This window comes from Phascolarctos cinereus, unplaced genomic scaffold, assembly GCF_003287225.1.
Source record: "Phascolarctos cinereus isolate Bilbo 61053 unplaced genomic scaffold, phaCin_HiC Scaffold_3;HRSCAF=262, whole genome shotgun sequence".
NCBI lineage: Eukaryota > Metazoa > Chordata > Mammalia > Diprotodontia > Phascolarctidae > Phascolarctos > Phascolarctos cinereus.
In genome coordinates this window covers 228674822-228694579 of record NW_027555736.1, presented here as the reverse complement: position 1 = coordinate 228694579, position 19758 = coordinate 228674822, and the positions used below count along the sequence as shown (strand labels likewise).

Genomic DNA, 19758 nt, shown 5'->3' with positions numbered 1-19758 from the left:
TTTTGACCGGCTAAGTTCCGGAAAAGAGCTTAGCGATTGGTGGGTGGTGCCCCGGAAGCATTCTGGGACGGTGGAAGGGGCGTGACCAGTTGCTGCGCTCTCGGCTATGGCGGCCTGCGCCCGGTTGACCCGGGCTCTGCTTGTCCCTGGAGCAACCTTGGGAGGCCCGCGGCTGCCGGGGCTGAGATGGTTGAGCGGGTCGGTGGGGCCGGGCCAGGCCGTCTACGATGTGGTGGTGGCCGGCGGGGGCATGGTCGGGACCGCCATGGCCTGTGCCTTAGGTAAGAGACGCCGGGGGGGGGGCAGGCGCAGCCCCGGGCAGGGATCCCGGAACGCCTTCGGTTTGAGTGCTGTGCGAGGAATTGTTTTGGAAGCATTTTATCTTATTTGTGTCTCGCAGCTCACCCAGCGAGGTAGATGGTGCAATCGTTTTTATTCCCATTTTGCAGATTAGAAAACGGACTCAGCGAACTGCCCAGATTCACGCGTATCAGAGGCAGTATTAGAATCCAGGTCTTTTACTTCCTTTTCCCCATTTTGCAAATGAGGAAATTGTGGTTCAGAGAGGTGAAATGTGATTTGCCCAAGAGACAGTGTCACTTGAGAAGAAACCCAGACCCGGCTTTCCAGACTCCCAATCACTGTTCCTCCCACTGCATCACCTGCCCCTACAGTGTGCGTAGCAGAGTAACATTCATGTATGTCCTGGGAATGCTTTCTTTTTTAAAGTCATATAGTCGTACTTATTTGGAGCTGGAACAGACCTTAGAGCTTATCGTTTGGTTAACCTCATTTTATGTATGAGGAACCAAAGGCCCAAGAACTTGTTCGTGGTCAAACATGCAGTTAATTGGGCAGAGTTAGGGTTTGAACACAGGACCTCTGATTTAAAATCCAGTATTTAAAAAAACTTTTGGGGCAGCTAGGTGGCACAGCACCGGCCCTGGAGTCAGGAGGACCTGAGTTCAAATTAGACACATAACAACTAGCTGTATGACTCTGGGCTAGTCACTTAACCCCAATTGCCTCAACAGAAACAAACAAAAAAAACCCCTTTCCACTCTGCCATTGTATCTGTTTCCAATCAGCCAATCAATATCAAATGACCAAAAAATAAAGTGCTAAGTGCTGGGGATACAAAAAGAGGCAAAAGAAGCTCTGCACCCAAGGAGCTTATGATCTGATGAGGTAGATGGCATGCAAACATACATACGAAGCAAGCTGTACACGGGATAGATTCAAAGTAATTCATAGAAGGAAGGCATTAGAATGAACAGGGGTTGGGATAGGCTTCCTGTAAAAGGGGAGCTTTTGGTTGAGACATAAAAGGAAGTCAGGGAAGTCAGTAGAGAGAGGGAGGAGAACATTTCCAGGCAGGGGGGGCAGCCAGAGAAAATTCCCCCATTTTCTTGGAATAGCTGGGAGGCTAGTTTTACTGAATCGAAGAGTACGTGTTGGGGAATGAGGTATGAGAACACTGGAAAGATAGGAGGGGACTGGGTTTTGAAAGACTTTGAACGTCAAACTACATTTTGTATTTGATCTTGGAGGCAGTAGGGAGTCAGTAAGTTTATTGAGTAGTGACAGACCTACACTTTAGGAAAATCAGTTTAGAGAATGGGGAGTGGGTTGGAGTGGGGGAAGAAATGGCAGGCAGATCCATCAGCAGGCTATTGTAGTAATCCAGGTGTGAGATGATCAAGGCCTGTACCAGAGTGGTGGCGGTGTTAGAGGAGAGTAGAGAGTGTATTTGAGAGTATTTTTAAAAGTAAAATGGACAGGCCTTGGCCACAGATTGGAGCCTGGTGGGACTGGGAGGATGGTGTTGCCCTCTATAGTAATAGAGAAGGTAGGAGGTGGGGAAGATTTAGGGGGAAAGGTAATGAGTTCTGTATTGGACATAATGAATATAAGATGTCAACAGGACATCCAGTGTGAGATGTCTGAAAGGCAGTTGGAGATGGGAGATTGGAGGTCAGCAGAGAAAGTGGGCCGGAAAGGTAGATTTGAAAATCATTAGTATAGATGTGGTAATTAAATCCATAGGAGCAGATGAGATCATCGTATGAAATAGTATAGCAGGAGAGCAAAAGAAGGCCCAGGACAGGATCCTGAGGGACACCTTTGCCATAGATAGTCTCTTAAGTTTCCCATCAGCTCTTTTATCCAAGGAGCCTATAAATTACAATCAACTGGAATTAAAAAGCTTCTGCTGTAAGAGTGTTAGAGAATGTAAACTCCAACCAGTTTGAGATGTTTCATTCTTGATACTCTTTAGCACCTACTACAGTATCAGGCACATAGTGCGTACTTAATAAATATATATTGATTTGTTTGAGGGTGAGCTGGTAAATGTTTCAGTAACATTACTGTTATACATTTTTACCATCACAAATAAAAATGCTTTGCTTAGCTTAGTCCCTTAGCTCTCACTCAGTTAACAGCAGGTTTCCAGGAAATAATTTGAAATCCCCTGTGGCTTCCAACAGTAGGAAAATTGGAGAATGTTGCCAATGGAGAGTTTGCAAAAGATGTCACATCTTACTGAAACAATGCAAATAGCTCTGCTGAACTTGTGGCTTATAGGATCATGTTTAGATCTGGAAGGAACCTTGGAGGTTGTCTAGTCTAAGCCTCTCATTTTACAGATGAGGGAACTTCTGAATTCCAGAGAGGGGAAGGAGGTTGCTCACACTTACCACGCTGGTGGTAGGTAGCAGAACAGTAATTTGAAGAAAGGATTTTTAGCTCCCAATCCAATACTTCTATTCTGCCACATGTTTGGTGATAGTGGCTGGGTCAGTGCTCAAACTTTTTCACCATGTGAAAGATGATGGATGGAATAGGTGGTGGTCTCCTTGCACTCCTCCTAAAAAAAAATCACTTTAAAAGAAAAAAAAATGTGCCTTGTAGACTTCATTACTATCTAAAAGGTATTGGAAGTTCCATAGCTCTGATTTCCTCTGGGGGATAACATATATTATAGACTTGAACTTTAACTTCTCCATCTTTCCAACCATTTTTTTTAGCTATACAAAATGTCCCTTCATGAACATCTTGACGCTTTCTTTCATTTTCCTCCAATCCTTCCCACTTTGATCTTGCTCAAATGAATATTTCCTATCCCTTAAGAGTGTCATAATTCTTCTAGAGAAGATCATTTCATCTTCCAACTTAATGGCAGTTTTTAGCTTTGACACTTTGTGATTCTTTATGGTCAAAGGACCTTGTTCGAAAGATCTAAGTTCAAATTTCACCTTGCTTTCTTATGTCATGTGTGACTTTGGGAAACAGGAAAGAAGACTCTTTTCTGGGCCTGTTTCCTGTTTCTAAAATGGAAGGTTTAGACTAGTTAATCTCCAAGGTAGCCTCGGGCTTTAAGTCCTGTGAACCTGTAAAATGAGATGGAGCTTGAGAATACCTGGGTTTGAATAATGACCTTGCCACTTAGCTACCTGTGCAAGTCACTGACCCTCAGTGGGCCTAATTTTCCTCATCTGTAAAATGAGGTTAGACAAAATGACTTCCATGGGTCTCCTCCAGCTCCAGCTCAGTGATCATTGTTACTCTTTTTCCTTATCTCTGCATTTCTGTGATACTAATCCTCTTGGTATATATATATTTTACATTCCACTAATTAATTTCACATTCCTCTGCAATAATAACATACAGTAAATTTAACATTTTTATTATGCATCTAGTCAGTCAATCAACAATTATTAAATGCTTTCTATGTACAAAGTGTCCCCCAGTCTTGGGTATGTGAAGAAACACATTTTCTGCCTTCATGGAGCTTAGATTCTAATGAAGGAGGCAACTTGTACATAAAAGGTATTTCCAAGTTACATGAAGAGTAGATAGATGGAAGGTAACTTTAGAGAGGAAGGGATTAGTAAATGGGAGCACTGGAGAGGAGTCCTGTAGGCAGTGACATCTGAGCTGAGTCTTGTGGGAAGCCAGGGATTCTAAGAAGTGGAGGTGAGGAGGAAGAGCTTGTCAGTCGTGGGGCTGGGAGTGGGGGACAGACAGCGCAAAGAGCATGGAGGGAGACGGAGCATGGGAACATTGTGAATGAGGAACAACCGAAGAGTTTTCAGTCTGACTGGAGGAGTAACGTGTGAGAAAACTGAACAATGAGTTGTGAAGAGCTTTGAATGCCCTACTAATTCTAATGGGGAGCCACTGTAGTTAACGGAGTGGATGTGTGCCTGTGTTTGAATGGTCTGATGAGACTGTGCAAATCCCTTGGGCTGCTGTAAGGACTATGGACTGAAATGGGGAGAGACTTGGGAGTGGAGATACTAGTGCTGGCTATTGTGAGGCCACTGGGAAGGAGGAGTTGAGGACGATCCTGAGGTCTAGTATATGGTGGGCCTGGAGTCTGGAAGACGAGAGTTCAAATTCAGACTCTAGCTGTGTGACCCTGGGCAAGTCAGTTAACCTCTGTTTGTCTCAGTTTCCTCTAATGTAAAATGAGATAATAATAGCACCTGTCTCCCAAGGTTGTCATGAGCATCAAATGAGATAATGATTATAAAGGGCTCAGTGCACTACTTGGCCTATGGTAAAGGTCATGTAGGTGTAATCGTTAGCTGTTACATTTCTGTGTCGCAGGGTTTCCCAACTAATTTAGACACAGAGCACTTGGGCTGGAAACATATTGGCAGAACTCATAAATTCTGGCTTGCAGGCTCTAGACATATGAAGTTAGCCCAGAGACAAAGGAGTGTTGGGGAAACTTTGGAGCAAAGTACTGAAAATGCTGCTGCTTTTCACCGAGGAAGTTACCATACATAATAAGTATTTTGTTACATTCATCATATTTGTACCTAGTGTACATTTTGGTACACTATTTTAGTGTGTACTATATGCAAGGTGTTTAATATACAAAAATGAAAACTAATTTCGTACTTAATATTTTAAAGAAATATAGTGTTGAAATTTTCTAATGGAACTCCTATTCAAAATGTTTCGAGCACAGTTTGGGAAATGTTTGTGACAGTGATTGCTTTTACTCTGAAACATGTCTTCTCTTCCACTGTCCTTCTGAAATAACAGGGCAGTAGTTATGCACTGAGGGGCTGTAGCAGAAAGGAACCTGGATGTAGGCCATCTTAAGCCTTATTTACTGGAGAAGGACCTGTTTGCACTTAGGGAAATCAAAGCTATGGAAACATTAAAAGAAATCCCTCTCAGCACCCTGGTGTGCTTATTTGCCTATGGAATGGAAAGATCTCCATTAGTGCTTGTGTCGAGGTTTTTGGGTCAGACTTGGGATTTTATCAGTGTTGACAGCTCCTAGTTTGAACACCCCTCCCCCATATATAACTTCTAGATTGTAATCTAAGAGTCAAAGGCAGAATTTGAATTGGGTCTTTCTGACTCCAAAGCTGTCTGCTACAGTGCCTTGTCAATATTAAAGTACTTTTAAAAATCCTGGTTTTATAAGTTTTTGGAAGAATTTCAGATTTTAAGTAAAATTTCAGCACAAATGTTTTGGTGTTTGAAGTAGGTATTCTTATATTTAACACTTTGGCATTTTAATTTTAGTAGTTGGGGTTTTCTTCATCAGATAAGAGGGAAAGTGTGGGAAAACAATTCCTTTTGTAAACTAGTTCTTAAAGTGTTTTTCCTTCTAGAAGATAAGTAAGGCTATTTACATAAAGATATTTACATGTAGATAATGCATTCATTTCTCCCATTATGACTTTATAAACTCTAGGATTAACAAGTTTGCGGTTTCCCTTGACATTTCACAAAACTTGATCCCCTACAGTCTGTTCTCTCTCCTTTTCTCAGATTACAGCTCTCATTTGCTCTATATCTGATCCTTGAATCAGACCCTGGTGGTCAAACACTGAATATTTCTTATTTAACTGATTCTTAAATATAAAAGGTGGTAATAATTCTCTAAGGACTTGTAGTATCTGATGTCTCAGTAGTTTTCCTTTTTTCTTCTTTCTTCCTCAATGCATTTCATTTGCCAGATTGAATTTCCTATTGTTTTCTTTGAAGAAAGGAAAAAAATGGAATTTGCTGACTTAGATGGTTCATTGCAATTGTGGGCTGGGTGGTTCAGATGGTTGAAATGTACATGCCTGTTACTGACTGGATAGTCCAGTGGTACTACTTTTGTACATCATAACATCATGAATGATTTCTACATAGAAATCAGTTATGACTTATGTCTAGTCCTGAAGGAAAGTAATTATTCTTAATCTTCCTGCATGAAATAAAATGCTGTCATTTTTCAGGACACAACGTTCACTTTCGTGACAAGAAAATCCTGTTGCTAGAAGCAGGTCCAAACAAAGTTTTGGGCAAGTTACCGGCAACTTACAGCAACAGAGTCAGCTCCATCACCCCTGGCTCAGCAACCCTCCTTAGCAGTGAGTACAAGATGCTTTTAGTGCTTTGGCATTGTGGTGAGCTCATTCTTGTAGGGCCCTGGCACTTAGTTGAGATCATCAGATAGATTTTATTGCTTCTATAACTTGTTCTGAATGGTTAGCACTAATAGATTATGAAGTAATTATGGTGTCAGTGTCATTAGCAAAATCCTAATTCATCTCCCTGTTTCACAGTTCCTTTGTGTGGACTGGGAAGTTACATATACTGTTTTGTGTGTGTGTGTGTGTGTGAGAGAGAGAGAGAGAGGGAGAGGGAAGATCAAGATGTAAGTATAGGTGTGTATACAGCTCTCTGCTTCAGTGTCTGTGCTCTCACCAGTGGGCATTCTCACCTTCACTGCACAGCATACTGGTCCAACGGCTCTCCTTTTCTTCCATAGAGGTTCTGTCCAATGTGCTAGAGGCCTTCTTCTAAATCCCTTTACATTTCGTGGGTACCAGTGCAACATTTGGGAATCCATTGGTTGTCTCTCCCTCTCACTGCACAACTGGCCCCGTTACTTTTCTGAGTGTACATTTCTGGAATAATGTACCTTATGCCATGTATTGCACACCATTAGAAATGTGCTATAGCCTATTGTATCCTTGTGTCTTTCTGATGACCTTTGGGTCATGTGTAACTTCGGTCCTTTGGAGTTTGTTGAACAGAGAATCTTCATTATTAACATCAAGCAGGGCATAAAAAGAAAGCCATTTTCTGGATAAAGGTGTTTGTCATTGTAGAAGGTGACTTCTGTGGGTTCTGAATGGAAGGGAGATTCCTTGGAGATGGCAGTTTACTCTAGACTGCCCTGTTTTGGGATGAAATTTTGGCACATTAGAAGCCTCCTCAGTAATACTGGTGAATACTCAAAAGGTGATGACCTAACAAAGTAGTGAGAAAAAAAACCAAATGGATAAAAAATGTCATTTGTTCAGACTCTGAAATGTAAAGCTAATACACACACATGAAATCATTTAACAGATTATATACCTCATGCCTCAAAGGAATCAGTCAATTAATAAGCATTTATTAAACCCCAGCTGTGCTGGCCAGGCACTGTGCTAAGGAACACAAACGAAATAGTCTTTTCCCAGAGGGTTTATAGTTTGAAGGAGATGGTGAAGAAAGGTGAACAAAATGAGTTTTTTCCCTTTTTCAGCATTGTTGTTTATTCCATAAACTGCATTTTTAAAAAAATATCTTTTATCCTGAAACTAGCAAGGAAGGTAGCTTAAAAAGATTGTTTTTGTGTTTTTCAGGGATTGGGAGTATGTGAGGGATACTGATTAAAAAATGTTCCATCTAGTTATCAGACCAAGAAAGGATGGAAGAAAAAGGGCAAAAAATGTCTGTGGGTAATAGGAAGGGAAAGGGGCAGACTAGAAGGAGGATGGGACCTGGTCATCGATTGAGTGTCTCAGTTCTTCACATCCTCTTCTTTTCTAGGTTTTGGTGCCTGGGATCACATCTGCAACATGAGATACAAACCTTTTCGGCGGATGCAGGTGCCTCAGTCACTGCCTCTGTGAGCTGGCTATATGTCTTTCCTGGTGTTAGTATATTGAGGACCAGATGGAATATGAACTAGTTTTGTTTCCTTCCTACATTATATAAATGTTAGCTTTGAATTGGGCAGCTAGGTGATGAGCTGATAGAGTGCTGGGCCTGGAGTCAGGATGACTCCTCTTCCTCAGTTACGATCTGGCCTCAGACACTTAATAGATGTGTGATGCTGTTTGCCTTAATTTCCTTATCTGTAAAATGAGTTGGAGAAGGAAATAGCAAAGCACTGCAGTATCTTTGCCAAGAAAATCCCACATGGGGTCATGAAGAGTCGGGTAAGGCTGTAAAATGACTCAACAACAACAGCGATTAATTAGAATTCTGTCAATAACAGTCGGTGCTTTAAGGCTGGCAGAGTGCTCTGCATGTGTTATTTCACTTGATCCTCACAACACACCTGTGATGCGGGTGCTGCAGATAGGATCCTTAATTTACGGATGAGGAGACTGAGGCGTAGAGGTCACATGACTTGTCAGTGCTTAGACCCCTAGAAAGTGCTAGAAGCAGAATCCCACGCCAAGTCTAGCACTCTTCAATGGTTTAGATGCTCTCACAAAGGGGAGCATTTCCAGAGGAATTCCCAGCCCAGTACATATTTCCTGACTAAGGAAGGACTTCTGAGACTTGGCATGTAGAGATAAGCATCTGTGGAGCTGAGGCAGGAGCTAGACTTAGCATTTTTTGCTTAGAGAGCATTATTTTTTCCATGTGTTTGCCTTTTGATAAACGTTTTCCATTTACCTTTCTAGGTTTGGGATGCCTGTTCAGAAGCTCTAATAATATTTGATAAAGATGATTTAGATGATATGGGATATATAGTGGAGAATGATGTCATTATGTCTGCTCTCGCCAAGCAATTAGATGCTGTCCGTGGTGAGGAATTAGCTTCTTTCGTATTTTCTTCTGTCTGTTGGAAGGTGAACTGTCTGTTACTGCCCCAGTGCCTGGTGGAAAAGGATTTCCTGTTAGCCGATGTTACTTTTTGGATATCTCCAATTGAGTGTCTCAAAGCTGTCTCAAACTTGGCTTATCTAAAATGGAACTTATTATCTTCCTTTCCAACCCTCTCATCTGCTCCCCATTCCCTATTCCTGTGGAGGGTATCACCATCCTTCCAGTCAGGCAGGCTCTCATAGCCTGGGTGTCCTCTTTAACTCCTTCCTCTTTGTGCTCACATCTTGTCTTCACAGCATCTCTTGTCTAAGTCCCCTTTGCTCCACTCTCACAGTCACCACCCTTGTACAAGCCCTCATCATCTTCTGCCTGCATTTTTTTTTTTGTATTTTGCTAGGCACTGGGTTTAAGTGACTTGCCCATGGTCACACAGCTAGTGAGTGTCAAGTGTCTGAGGCCAGATTTGAACTCGGGTCCCCCTGACTCCAGGGCTGGTACTCTATCCACTGTGCCACCTAGCTGCCCCCAATCACTTTTTCTAGATATTTACTCAACATTCCTTTAATAATACATCTGAGGATTTTGTCAGAAATCAAAGTTAGGCTTCCTGGCCTAGAATTTGTAGGCTGTTCTCTCTCCCCACTTTGGAAAATCTGTAAAATATTTACTGTTCTTTCGTTCTGCAGCCCTTCCGTTTTATGTGATCTTTCAGTTATCACTGACAATGGTTCAATGACCCCATATGCCAGTTCTTTCAGTACCCTTGGATATAGTCCAGTAGAGCCCATCTAGGGCAGCTAAGTGCTTTCTTACTCTCTCCCTTCGTATGTGGGGTATGAAAGCCTTACTGGCCATCTTTATCTTCTCCAAAAGGTTATTTTCATTTGCAGAATAAAAAAGAAGCAAAATAAGAGTTGAGTTGTGTGTTCTTCCTTCTGTACAGTTCTTCATTCTGTTTCCCACCAGCAGCTGTCCTTTCTCTACCCTAATCTTCCTCTTTTCTCTAGTTTGCTTTAAAACACAACCTTAGCTTTCCTCGCCATCCTAAACTTTCTCTGTGCATCAGCTCTCTTGCTGTTGATCTTATGGGATGGTGCCATATTTTTGTATTTGTCCTCCATTACTTCACCTTGCTTGCATCTGCTGCACGTATGTCTTTACATCTGTGTTGGTTGAAGATTTCCTGCTGTATCCAGATTGGTCTTTTTAATCAACTCTTCCTTTTTCTCATTGGAATTATTTCTCTTTGGATCTCTAGAGTTTCATTCTCAAGAGCTTCCATACCTCCTGAGCTGACTCCCCCTGTAGAATTTTAGTGCATGGGATCTGATATATCCTTTCTCTTAATCTTTTGAAATATCTCTGGAAATTTAGAGTGTGAATTAGATTTTGTCTGATTTTCTTATTTTCTGTAACAGTTCTAAGGTGGGGCAGTCATTTCCACCCAAGGTTCCCATCATTTTTACTTCACTAACCAGTTCCTTCTCTTTTAGAGTCAGGTCTAGAAAGGCAGTTTCTTTTATTGATTGACCTTTTCAAAGAAGAAATTATTCATAAGGCAAGCTAAGAAGTGATTAGCTTGGGTTGTGACCACTGTCTAACTAATTGAAATCTTCCGTGGCTACCATATAATGTCTTCATGCCAGGCTTGTGATTTCTTCTGAATTTGTCTTTTCTCTTTTTTCTGTCCATGTGGTTTATAGTATATTGATGATAATAGTCTTTATTTCTAGCTTCATTCAGCTATACTCAAATGGTTTCCTACACACTCCTGACATCTGTTTTTTAGGTTTAATTCCATGATTATATTTTCTTAATATATACAACCCCTCTCCCTATCTATCCCCCATGCTTTTTACCTGTGTTAACTCCTGTTGAATAAGGTATACTTTTCCAGAACCCTCAGTATTGTCATGGTCCCCATCAGTTCTTGGTGATACTTTTGAGGTCATATTTGCCTTCTTGTATTAATATCTCTGGTTTGTCTTATGTGTTACCCAGACTTTGGGTATTTGTGATCCCAGTAGTTGGGCCAAGGGCCCAGCCAAACTGTGGGTAGCCCACTAAGGAAATTCTCTGTATCTCACAGCCACTTAGATCCCAAGGACCCAGCCCCCATTGCCCAAACCCCACCAAAGGCTGGATATCTCCAGTCAGTTGAATGATGACCTCCCTCCTGTCCAGCTCATACCTGCTGTAGTAGACTCTGTCCCCCTGGACTATTGTCTCCTTCGAAGTAGTTGTTGGCTAGGAATACAGCTCCTCACACTGCTTGGATGACCAGAGAGTTACATATACGTTTATGTAGAAACTATGTTGTTTTCTAAATCAGTATGTAGTCAGCAAGAAACCTGAGGTATGGTTTTAGTGGCCTCCGTTTGTATTTGAGTTTGATCTCATGATTCCATTTGGAGTTTTCTTAACACCACTAATCGAGAGTATTTACGTATAAAAGGTGTGTGATCCCTCTGAAAAGTGACATAACAGTGCTTTTTGGATAGGAGTGTCAGAGGAAGGCCTTTGCCACACTTCTGCTCCTCAGTTCTCTCTGTTTTAGGCTCCTCAGCTATCCCCAAAGCTGTATGGTGCTGCTGGATACTTTTGGGCTGTGTTACCTTAATTTCCAACTTGTTGTGATACATCTAATAGACTTACTTTTTAAAAATATTAATAGGTTTTAAAAAAAAACCATGGTGAATCCAGATTCTCTTTGCATTATTTTTATGTCCATTGGTAGTTTGATTCAGTACCTTCACAACTCAAATATTCCTGACCTTGTTTTCTGTTACCTCTGAATTAGATCCTCCAGTAGTGATCTTTTTTATGACCAGTCTTTTTTTCATGACCGTCGCCTTTATGGGGTCAGTCATTAATCCATGTAATATTCTTCTTCAAAAACCTTATTAACACTAATCTTTCAAAAGGACAAGCCCCACATACCTTAGTCTTCCTGTTAGGATCCATCTTTAATTTGTAATCAAGTCACTTCCCCAAACTGGGTGAGATCACTGCTTAGAAGTTTCTTTTTTTCTGTGTTTTCCTCATTTTTGTGGCATTGGTTCGTTTTTCTTCAACCTGTTTTTTTCTCCATTCCTTTGTCTGGTACTTCCCAGCTGAAGGCAGCCTTGTGGCCATTTTTCGTGTTGGCTGTGTCCAGCAGCTTCTGCTCCCTGGTTTTGTTGGATGTGGTAGAGAAGGGCCTGGCCTCCCCTGGCACCGGGAGACTTGGTCTGGCTCACATTAGCCTCAGACTCCATCATATGGCACAGATGCTAGCCCCTGGCTTCAGTCCTTATAGGTGGCAGTGTAGGTTTTTAGCTCTTCCCTCTTTCCCTGGCCCCTGTGTTACTGAGTTGTCATCTTCTAGCTCTCATGCATGTGTCTTTTCTGGTCCATAGTTTTGATGCCTTCTGTAATGTTATTGATGTCTATGTCCCCTCATTCCATCTTTTCCTGCTCACAGCTAAGAGTTAAATATCATGATTCTGATATCTTAGATATTACTTTTATTTGAATTGTTTTCTTTCCTGCTTTCCTCCACAAATCTTCACAACCACTCAGATGGTTGTGAATGTCATTTTTCTCCTCAGATTACCTTGTATTTATTTGTCTGTGTATACTATCTGTTTCCCTTGCCAAATGTAAGCCCCTTGAGGGCAGGGGCTCTTTCATTTTAATCTTTGTATACCCAGCAGAACTGCTTAACGTGTTTGTTGAGATGATTGCCCTTGTGTGCGGCTCTCTTGGTGTTTTTTATTTCTCTTTTTCTTTTTTCTCTCTCAGATCAGGTGGAGGTTGTCTACAAAAGCAAAGTAATTAGTTATACGTGGCCTGGTCCATTCTTAGATGCAGAAACCAGTCCGTGGGTTCAAATTACTTTGGCTAACGGCCGCCAGCTCCAGACCAAATTGTTGGTAATTAAAGTTTTGTTTTTCTCTAGGATTTGTATTTGTCCATACCTTATCCTGTGGTTTTGGCTCTAAGCTGCTTACCATGAATTAAATTGGGTTGCCAAGGATTAGAACTGAAGAGGAAATGTGAGAAGGCTGGGAAGTTTGTGCTTCCCCAGCTCCACAGTGAAGCAGATGGCATGCAGGACCTGGAAAGGTAGGAAGGGGCCAGGTTGTGAAGGCTTTAAAAGCAAACAAAGGACTTTATATTTGGTCCTGGAGGTGATAGGGAGTTTCTGGAGTTGATTGAATAGGAAGGTGACATGGTTGGACCTGATCTTTAGAAGATCACTTTGATAGCCCATTGGAAAATGGATTGGAGTGGGGAGATTTTTGAGGCAGGGAGACCAACCAGCAGGCTATTGCAGTAGTCCCTGTGATGAGGTGATGAGATCCTGCACCAGCATGGTGACAGCATCAAAGAAGAGAAGGGGGCATATAGGAGGGATGTTAGGAGGTAAAAGTGATAGAAATTGGCAGGTGATTGGATATGGGGGATGAGAGTGAGAAGTACAGTGTGACAGCTAGATTGAAAGCCTGGGACATGGGAGGATGCTGGTACCCTTGAAGGAAATAGAGAAGTTAGGAAGAGCAGAGGGTTTGGAGGGAAAAGAGAATAAATTCAGTTTGATTTTAAGATGTGCATGAGACATGAAGTTTGAATTGTGCATTAGGCATTTTGAGATGCAAGATTAGAGGTCAGGAGAGAGGTTAGGGCTGCTCAAAGAAATCTGAAAATCATGTGTCTAGAGATGATAGTTGAATCATTTGGAGCTGATGAGATCAAGAAGAATAATGTAGAGGGAGAAAAGAGGAGGACCAGGGTTAACAGTGGTGACTTCTTCCTGCACTGCTTTTACCTGAGGGTATTTGACTGTATTTGTATTGATGGACCCTTTGTTGGAACTCTTGGATTCTGGGTGATCCAGACACCCTTGAGAAGGACTTAGTTGGCTCTTGGTTCCCATGCAGATTGGTGCAGATGGTCACAACTCAGGGGTGCGGCGTGCTTCGGGAATCCAGAATGTGTGTTGGCCCTACGATCAGTCAGCTGTCGTGGCTACTTTGCACTTAAGTGAGGTAAAGTTTCTGAGCAGCTATCTGGGAATGGCTGGAACTTGAGCAATATTACAGTTCCTTCTTATGAGGTCTTTTTACTTCCTGTTTACAGCCCACTGACAACAATGTGGCATGGCAAAGATTTCTTCCTTCTGGGCCCATTGCCTTACTGCCGGTAAGAGTCCCCATTTCTTCAGTATCTTTCAAAATTTTGCCCCCCTCTAACTTTGTTGTAACTCCTATTTCCCTTACACTTGTCCTTAACATTTTTTGAAACTTCAGGAAATGAGCAAGAGATAACACTTTTTTCCCCTTTTCCTGTCTGTATTTTCCTTTGACTTCCCAACTTATGCTTGGGAACCCCCAGGGATTGATTGATCGATCTGTTCCTAAGCTTTTATGTTAAGTCTTGTATTTGAATCAGCTCTCAGACACTTTGAGCTCCTTGGTGTGGTCCACATCCCATGAGCATGCAGCAGAACTGGTCAGCATGGAGGAGGAAAATTTTCTGGATGCCATTAATTCTGCCTTTGTGAGTATTGGTTTTTTGATTTTTGACTTTTGATTTGGTTATAGTGAAACCTGGTAATGAGATAGATTTTAGTCATGAGAAAAGGAGGACCCATAGTTCCACATTTCTCTTCTGTGAGTGCTGGTGTCATATATAGGGAGCAGAGCGTTTGTGGAACCCAAGAAACTTTGCGTTCTAGTCATGACTTTGCAGTCTCCTGGGGCTGTGGCTTTGGATCAATCATTTCATTTCTCCTCAGGGCTTCAGTCTTTTAATCTGTGCAGTAGGTTGTTAATTGGACCAGATGATCTCTGAGGACCCTTTCAGCTTGCATGTTTTCTGTCTCTGTACTTGATGGAGAGGCAGAAATGGAAACTCAAAGCAACTTCCCTCCTTGCTCATTTGCATCAGTTTAGTGGTCCTAGTCTATTGGATTAAGATGGTCTAATCTGAGAAGAGTTCAGCTGTAGCCTGTTCTTATTTAAGGCTATACCATCTTACAACAGTTTTGAACATTGCTGTGGTTATCTAGGTACTTGAGTCCCCAAGGCTAAGTCACCTGAGTGTATCTTAAAGGGTTCCCCTGACTGCCCATTATCTTCCAGACCACACAGGGGTAGGGGCATTGGAGAGCATGTGACAGCCAGGAGAGGGCAAGTTTTTCTGGCGTCTGAGATTTCAGACTTATCCCACTAATGAATTCAAACCAGTTTACTATGTAATAGAAGCAGAGAGAAGTTGGACTAGATTTCAAGATGACTTGTAGGGCACCTTGTTTATTCTTTTTTATTATTACTATTTTTTTTTTGGGTGAGGCCGTGGGGGTTAAACGACTTGCCCAGAGTCACACAGCTAGTGAATGTTATGTGTCTGAAGCCGGATTTGAACTCGGGTCCTCCTGACTCCAGGGCTGGTGGTCTATCCACTGTACCACCTAGCTGCCCCCACCTTGCTTATTCTTTCAGAAGAGTGACTCTTGTAGTAGGTATAGGATCATTTCATTGTCTCTATCTTCCAAGAGTGTCATTTGGGATGAGGACCAGTTTGGGCCTCTGTTAGGTTGAATTGGTCCCTGTGCCCAGAGAACTTGTGAAATGGCCATGAAATTTTAATCCCTTGCCACTCACTGACCAAATTCCAACTTGTGTTTATTTTGCTTTTTTGCTGGTGTTCAGTGGAGTGATGCCAGTCACACAGATTTCATTGACTCTGCTGGATCCGTGCTGCAGTACGCTTTCACACTTCTGCAGCCCACTAACTCCTCGGCCCGACAACTGCCCCCAAGTGTTGCGAAAGTGGACCCAAAAAGCCGAACACTGTTTCCACTTGGGATGGGGCATGCTGTTGAGTACGTCCGACCCCGAGTAGCACTCATTGGGTAAGGACAGAAAGAACAGAGCTGAAGCTTTCTCTTGCTGAATAAGAGGCCAAACTTGTTTCTGCTTTCTTTCTAGGGATGCAGCACACAGAGTCCATCCCCTAGCAGGGCAGGGGGTCAACATGGGATTTGGGGATATTTCCAGCTTGGTCCGTCACCTCAGTAGAGCAGCATTTAATGGGAAAGATCTAGGTAAGGATTCAGAGTGGTCTTCTCTGGCTTGTTAAGATGCCTGTGGTAAGAAAGGGCAGGAGGTCAGGTAAGCCCACTGGTGTGAATTGGGTTTACTGTGGGACAGTACAGAGCATTCCAGTCATTCCTTTTTCCTTTAGGTTCCTTGAGCCACCTTACAGAATATGAAACAGAGAGACAGCGGCACAATGTCTCTCTCATTGCTGCCACAGACTTGTTAAAGAGGCTTTACTCCACAACTCTTTCTCCTCTGGTGTTGTTAAGGACGTGGGGCTTGCAGACAACAAATGCTGTTTCTCCACTCAAAGTAAGAAGTGCCCCTGCCCCCACACAAAGCTCTAACTCAGTAGGGACTTGGGCAGACCTAGCGGTGTGGGGCTGGACTACTTCACTCAGTAGAGTCATTTAACTGATGTGGACCCATTTTCTCATTTGTACAGTGGGGAGGAGACCTTTTTATAAATTGGGTGAGGATGCTGTATTGTTAGCAGGAGTGAATTAGGAGAGATGAAATGAACCCATTTCTTTTGCTCACTCTTATATGGGCCAAACAAAAGATCAGCTAAACCTTAGAGGAAAATAAGAATAATATTAGGTAGTATTTATATAGTGCTTTAAGGGTTGAAAAATACAAATATTATCTCATTTTATCCTCACATTGACTCTGGGAGGTAGGTGCTGTTATTCCCATTTTACAGATAAGGAAACTGAGGCAGACACAGGTTAAGTGATTTGCCCAAGGTCACACAGCTAGGAAGTGTCCATGGCCATTCCGCTTCCGGGAGCCAAGATGGCGGAGTGAAAAGGTAGTTGCTCTCACTCTCCCCTATCAGCTTCTGAAAACCCAGAAAATATCACCCCAGGAAAAAAACCCTGGAACACCTGAACTAGAAGAAAGACGAGGAGCAGCAGTGCAGCAGCCCAGCAAACGGGTCTCCAAGTGCCTCAGCAAAAATAAGGGAGGCAGAACTACAAGGGGCCCCAGGCGGACAAGTACCCTGCGGCATTCATCTGAAAGGAGGTGAAGAAAACAACCTAAAGGCTTCCTAAAGCCCCAGCCTTGCTGATTCCAACCCAACACCAGGTGAACTGTAGGAGCCCTGAAGCCTCCAATTGTGAAGAGATCCTGAAGCCCAGGTGGTAGAGCAGGCAAACACAACACCTGGACCTCCGAGTGCCTCAGTGAGGGCGGGGGGAACTGGTGGAAACCAGCTCAGAAAACCACCAGGAGCCTCAGCACTCCACCGCAAAGGAATCTCCCGGTGCATTAGCAGAAACGAGGGAGACAACACTGCAGGGGGCCCCAGGCAGATAAACACCCTGCAGCACCCATCTAAAAGGAGCTGAAGAAGCTAAAGGAAAGGAAAAGCAGGCAACCTAGAATTGCCTGAAAGTTCCAGCCTTGCTGATTCCAGCCCAACACGAGGTAAGCTGCCAGAAACCTACAGCCTCCAATTCCCAGCATAAGAGGCCCCAGAACGCAAAGCCAGTGACCAAGACCTAGGCTCCCAACACAAGAAGCTTGGGTCAGTACCCTCTGTTCCCCAGCAGGAGAGCTCAATCTCTTTAAAGGCCAGGGAATAAAGAAACACCATGAGTAAAAAGAAACGTACCATAGATTCATATTATGAGAAGAGTGAAGATCAAGACAGAAATTCTGAAGAGGACAACATTGTCAACAAACCCACATCTGCAACAACAAAAGGGAATATGAACTGGTCTGAAGCCCAAAAAGCCTTCTTAGAAGGGCTCAAGAAGGATTTTAATAGTCAAATGAGGGAGGTAAAAGAGTCCTTCAAAAATACAGTTGGCCAGTTGGAAAAAAATACACTGAAGAAAACAAGTCCCTAAAAAACACAATTGGCCAATTGAAGAAGGAAGGACAAAAACTAACAGAAGAGTACGCTGAAGAAAACAAGTCCCTAAAAAACACAATTGGCCAGTTGAAGAAGGAAGTACATTCAGTGAAATAGAGGACTTTCAAGCATTCTTGATGAAAAGACCAGAGCTGAATAGAAAATTTGACTTTCAGATACAGGACTCCAGTGGAACATGAAGAGGTAAACAGGAAAGAGAAATCATAAGAGACTTATTAAGATTGAACTGTTTACATTCCTGCAGGGAAAGATGATATTTATAACTCATGAGACCTTTGTCAGTATTAGGGTAGTTGGAGGAAAAAAATTATATGTATGTATATGTAGATAGATAGATAGAGGGCACAGGGCGAGTTGAAGATTAAGGGGTCATATCTGGAGAATAAAATTAAGGGATGAGAGAGGATTATACTCCTAGAAGAAGAAAGGGAGAGGTAGAATGGGGTAAACTATCTCACAAAAAAAAACAAAAGAAAAGTCTCTTACAGTGGAGGGGAAACGGGGGAAGGTGAGAGAATGAGTAAATCTTATTCTCATAAGATTTGGCTTAAGGAGGGAATAACAAACATTCAGTTGGGTATGGAAATCTGTCTTACTCTACAGGAAAATAGGGGGAGAAGGGGACAAGAGAGCAGGGGAATGATAGAGAGGAGGGCAGATGGGGAAAGGGAGTAATCAGAAGTAAATACTTCTGAGGAGGGACAGGGTCAAAAGAAAGAATAAAATAAATGGGAGGGCAGGATAGGATTAAGGGAAATAGAGTTAGTTTTTCACATGTCTACTATGGATGTGTTTTGCATAACTGCACATATACAACCTATATTGAGTTGCTTGCCTTTTCAATAAGGGTGGGTGGGGAGGGAGGAAGAGAGAAAATTTGAAACCTAAAGTTTTAAAAACATATGTTTAAAAAAAAAAAGAAGGAAGTACAAAAACTAACAGAAGAAAACAATCTGTTAAAAACTAGAATTGGACAAATGGAAACTATTGTCTCTATGTGAGAGCAAGAATCAGTCAAACAGAAACAAAAAAATGAAAAAATAGATGAAAATGTAAAATACCTCATCACTAAAACAACCGACCTGGAAAATCGACTCAGGAGAGATAATTTAGAAATTATTGGACTGCCTGAAAATCATGATGAAAAAAAGAGCCTGGACAGTATCTTTCAGGAAATCATAAAGGAAAACTGCCTGGAAGTCCTAGAACCAGAAGGGAAAATAACCATAAAAAGAATCCACCGATCACCACCTGAAAGAGATCCCAAATTGACAACGCCAAGAAATATAATAGCAAAATTCCAAAATTACCAGATGAAAGAGAAGGTACTGCAAGCAGCCAGAAAGGAACAATTTAAATATCATGGAACCACAGTCAGGATTACACAGGACCTTGCAGCTTCTACATTAAAAGACCACAGGGCATGGAACATGATATTCCGTAAGGCAAAGGAAGTGTCCATGGCCTCATTTGGGCTCAAGCTTTCTCTCCACTTTGCTACCTAGCTACTGTTTAGGAGAGGTAATATTGGCCATGGTATAAAGCTCTTTATGGTGACCTATAGGCAGGACTGAATTGGCTGGAAAGCCTTTGTATCCCTCAGGCCCCTATGTGTACATCTCTGGATAAATAAGATACAGGAAGGATGAATTGGGAAAAGAATCCAAACTGGCTTTTTGGTCTGCTTTCCTTATGTTGTTACAGCATAGCTTCGGTTTCTGTTATCTTTAGCTCCTGCAGGGTTGTAGAAGTGTCACTTAAGAGTATCTTTTTTGTTTTTCTCCATACCAGGAACAGATTATGGCCTTTGCAAGCAAATAAATGCCCTACTTCCTGGTCACTGTTTTGAGGAATAAAGCAGACATAGACCAGATAGACTGCATCAATCAAATACATTGTTGTCAAAATGTAATAAACTTGCTTTTTACTAGAATTACAGTT

General features: G+C 42.2%; 1 protein-coding gene across 2 annotated transcripts; it reads left to right on the top strand.

Annotated features, from left to right (window-relative positions):
• The first annotated feature begins 66 nt into the window (after nucleotides 1–66).
• COQ6 (coenzyme Q6, monooxygenase) lies at nucleotides 67–19750 on the top strand. Of its 2 annotated transcripts, XM_020986307.2 has the most exons (12): nucleotides 67–281; nucleotides 6255–6389; nucleotides 7840–7898; nucleotides 8706–8829; nucleotides 12634–12764; nucleotides 13773–13880; nucleotides 13972–14034; nucleotides 14284–14391; nucleotides 15546–15748; nucleotides 15825–15940; nucleotides 16081–16247; nucleotides 19609–19750. In XM_020986307.2, the coding sequence occupies exons 1-12, from the start codon at nucleotides 107–109 to the stop codon at nucleotides 19636–19638; spliced, it is 1419 nt and encodes a 472-aa protein (XP_020841966.1). In that variant the 5' UTR covers nucleotides 67–106; the 3' UTR covers nucleotides 19639–19750. The 2 variants fall into 2 exon arrangements, with proteins under 2 accessions (XP_020841966.1, XP_020841967.1); XM_020986308.2 differs by lacking the exon at nucleotides 16081–16247.
• The last annotated feature ends 8 nt before the right edge of the window (nucleotides 19751–19758 follow it).

Bases quoted from the DNA above. Each gene is read 5' to 3' on its own strand.
- COQ6 (XM_020986307.2), top strand. From the start codon at position 107: ATGGCGGCCTGCGCCCGGTTGACCCGGGCTCTGCTTGTCCCTGGAGCA. The intron at 8,830-12,633 runs GTGAGGAATTAG...TTTCTCTCTCAG, and splicing joins GCAATTAGATGCTGTCCGTG to ATCAGGTGGAGGTTGTCTAC. The intron at 14,035-14,283 runs GTAAGAGTCCCC...TATTTGAATCAG, and splicing joins GGCCCATTGCCTTACTGCCG to CTCTCAGACACTTTGAGCTC.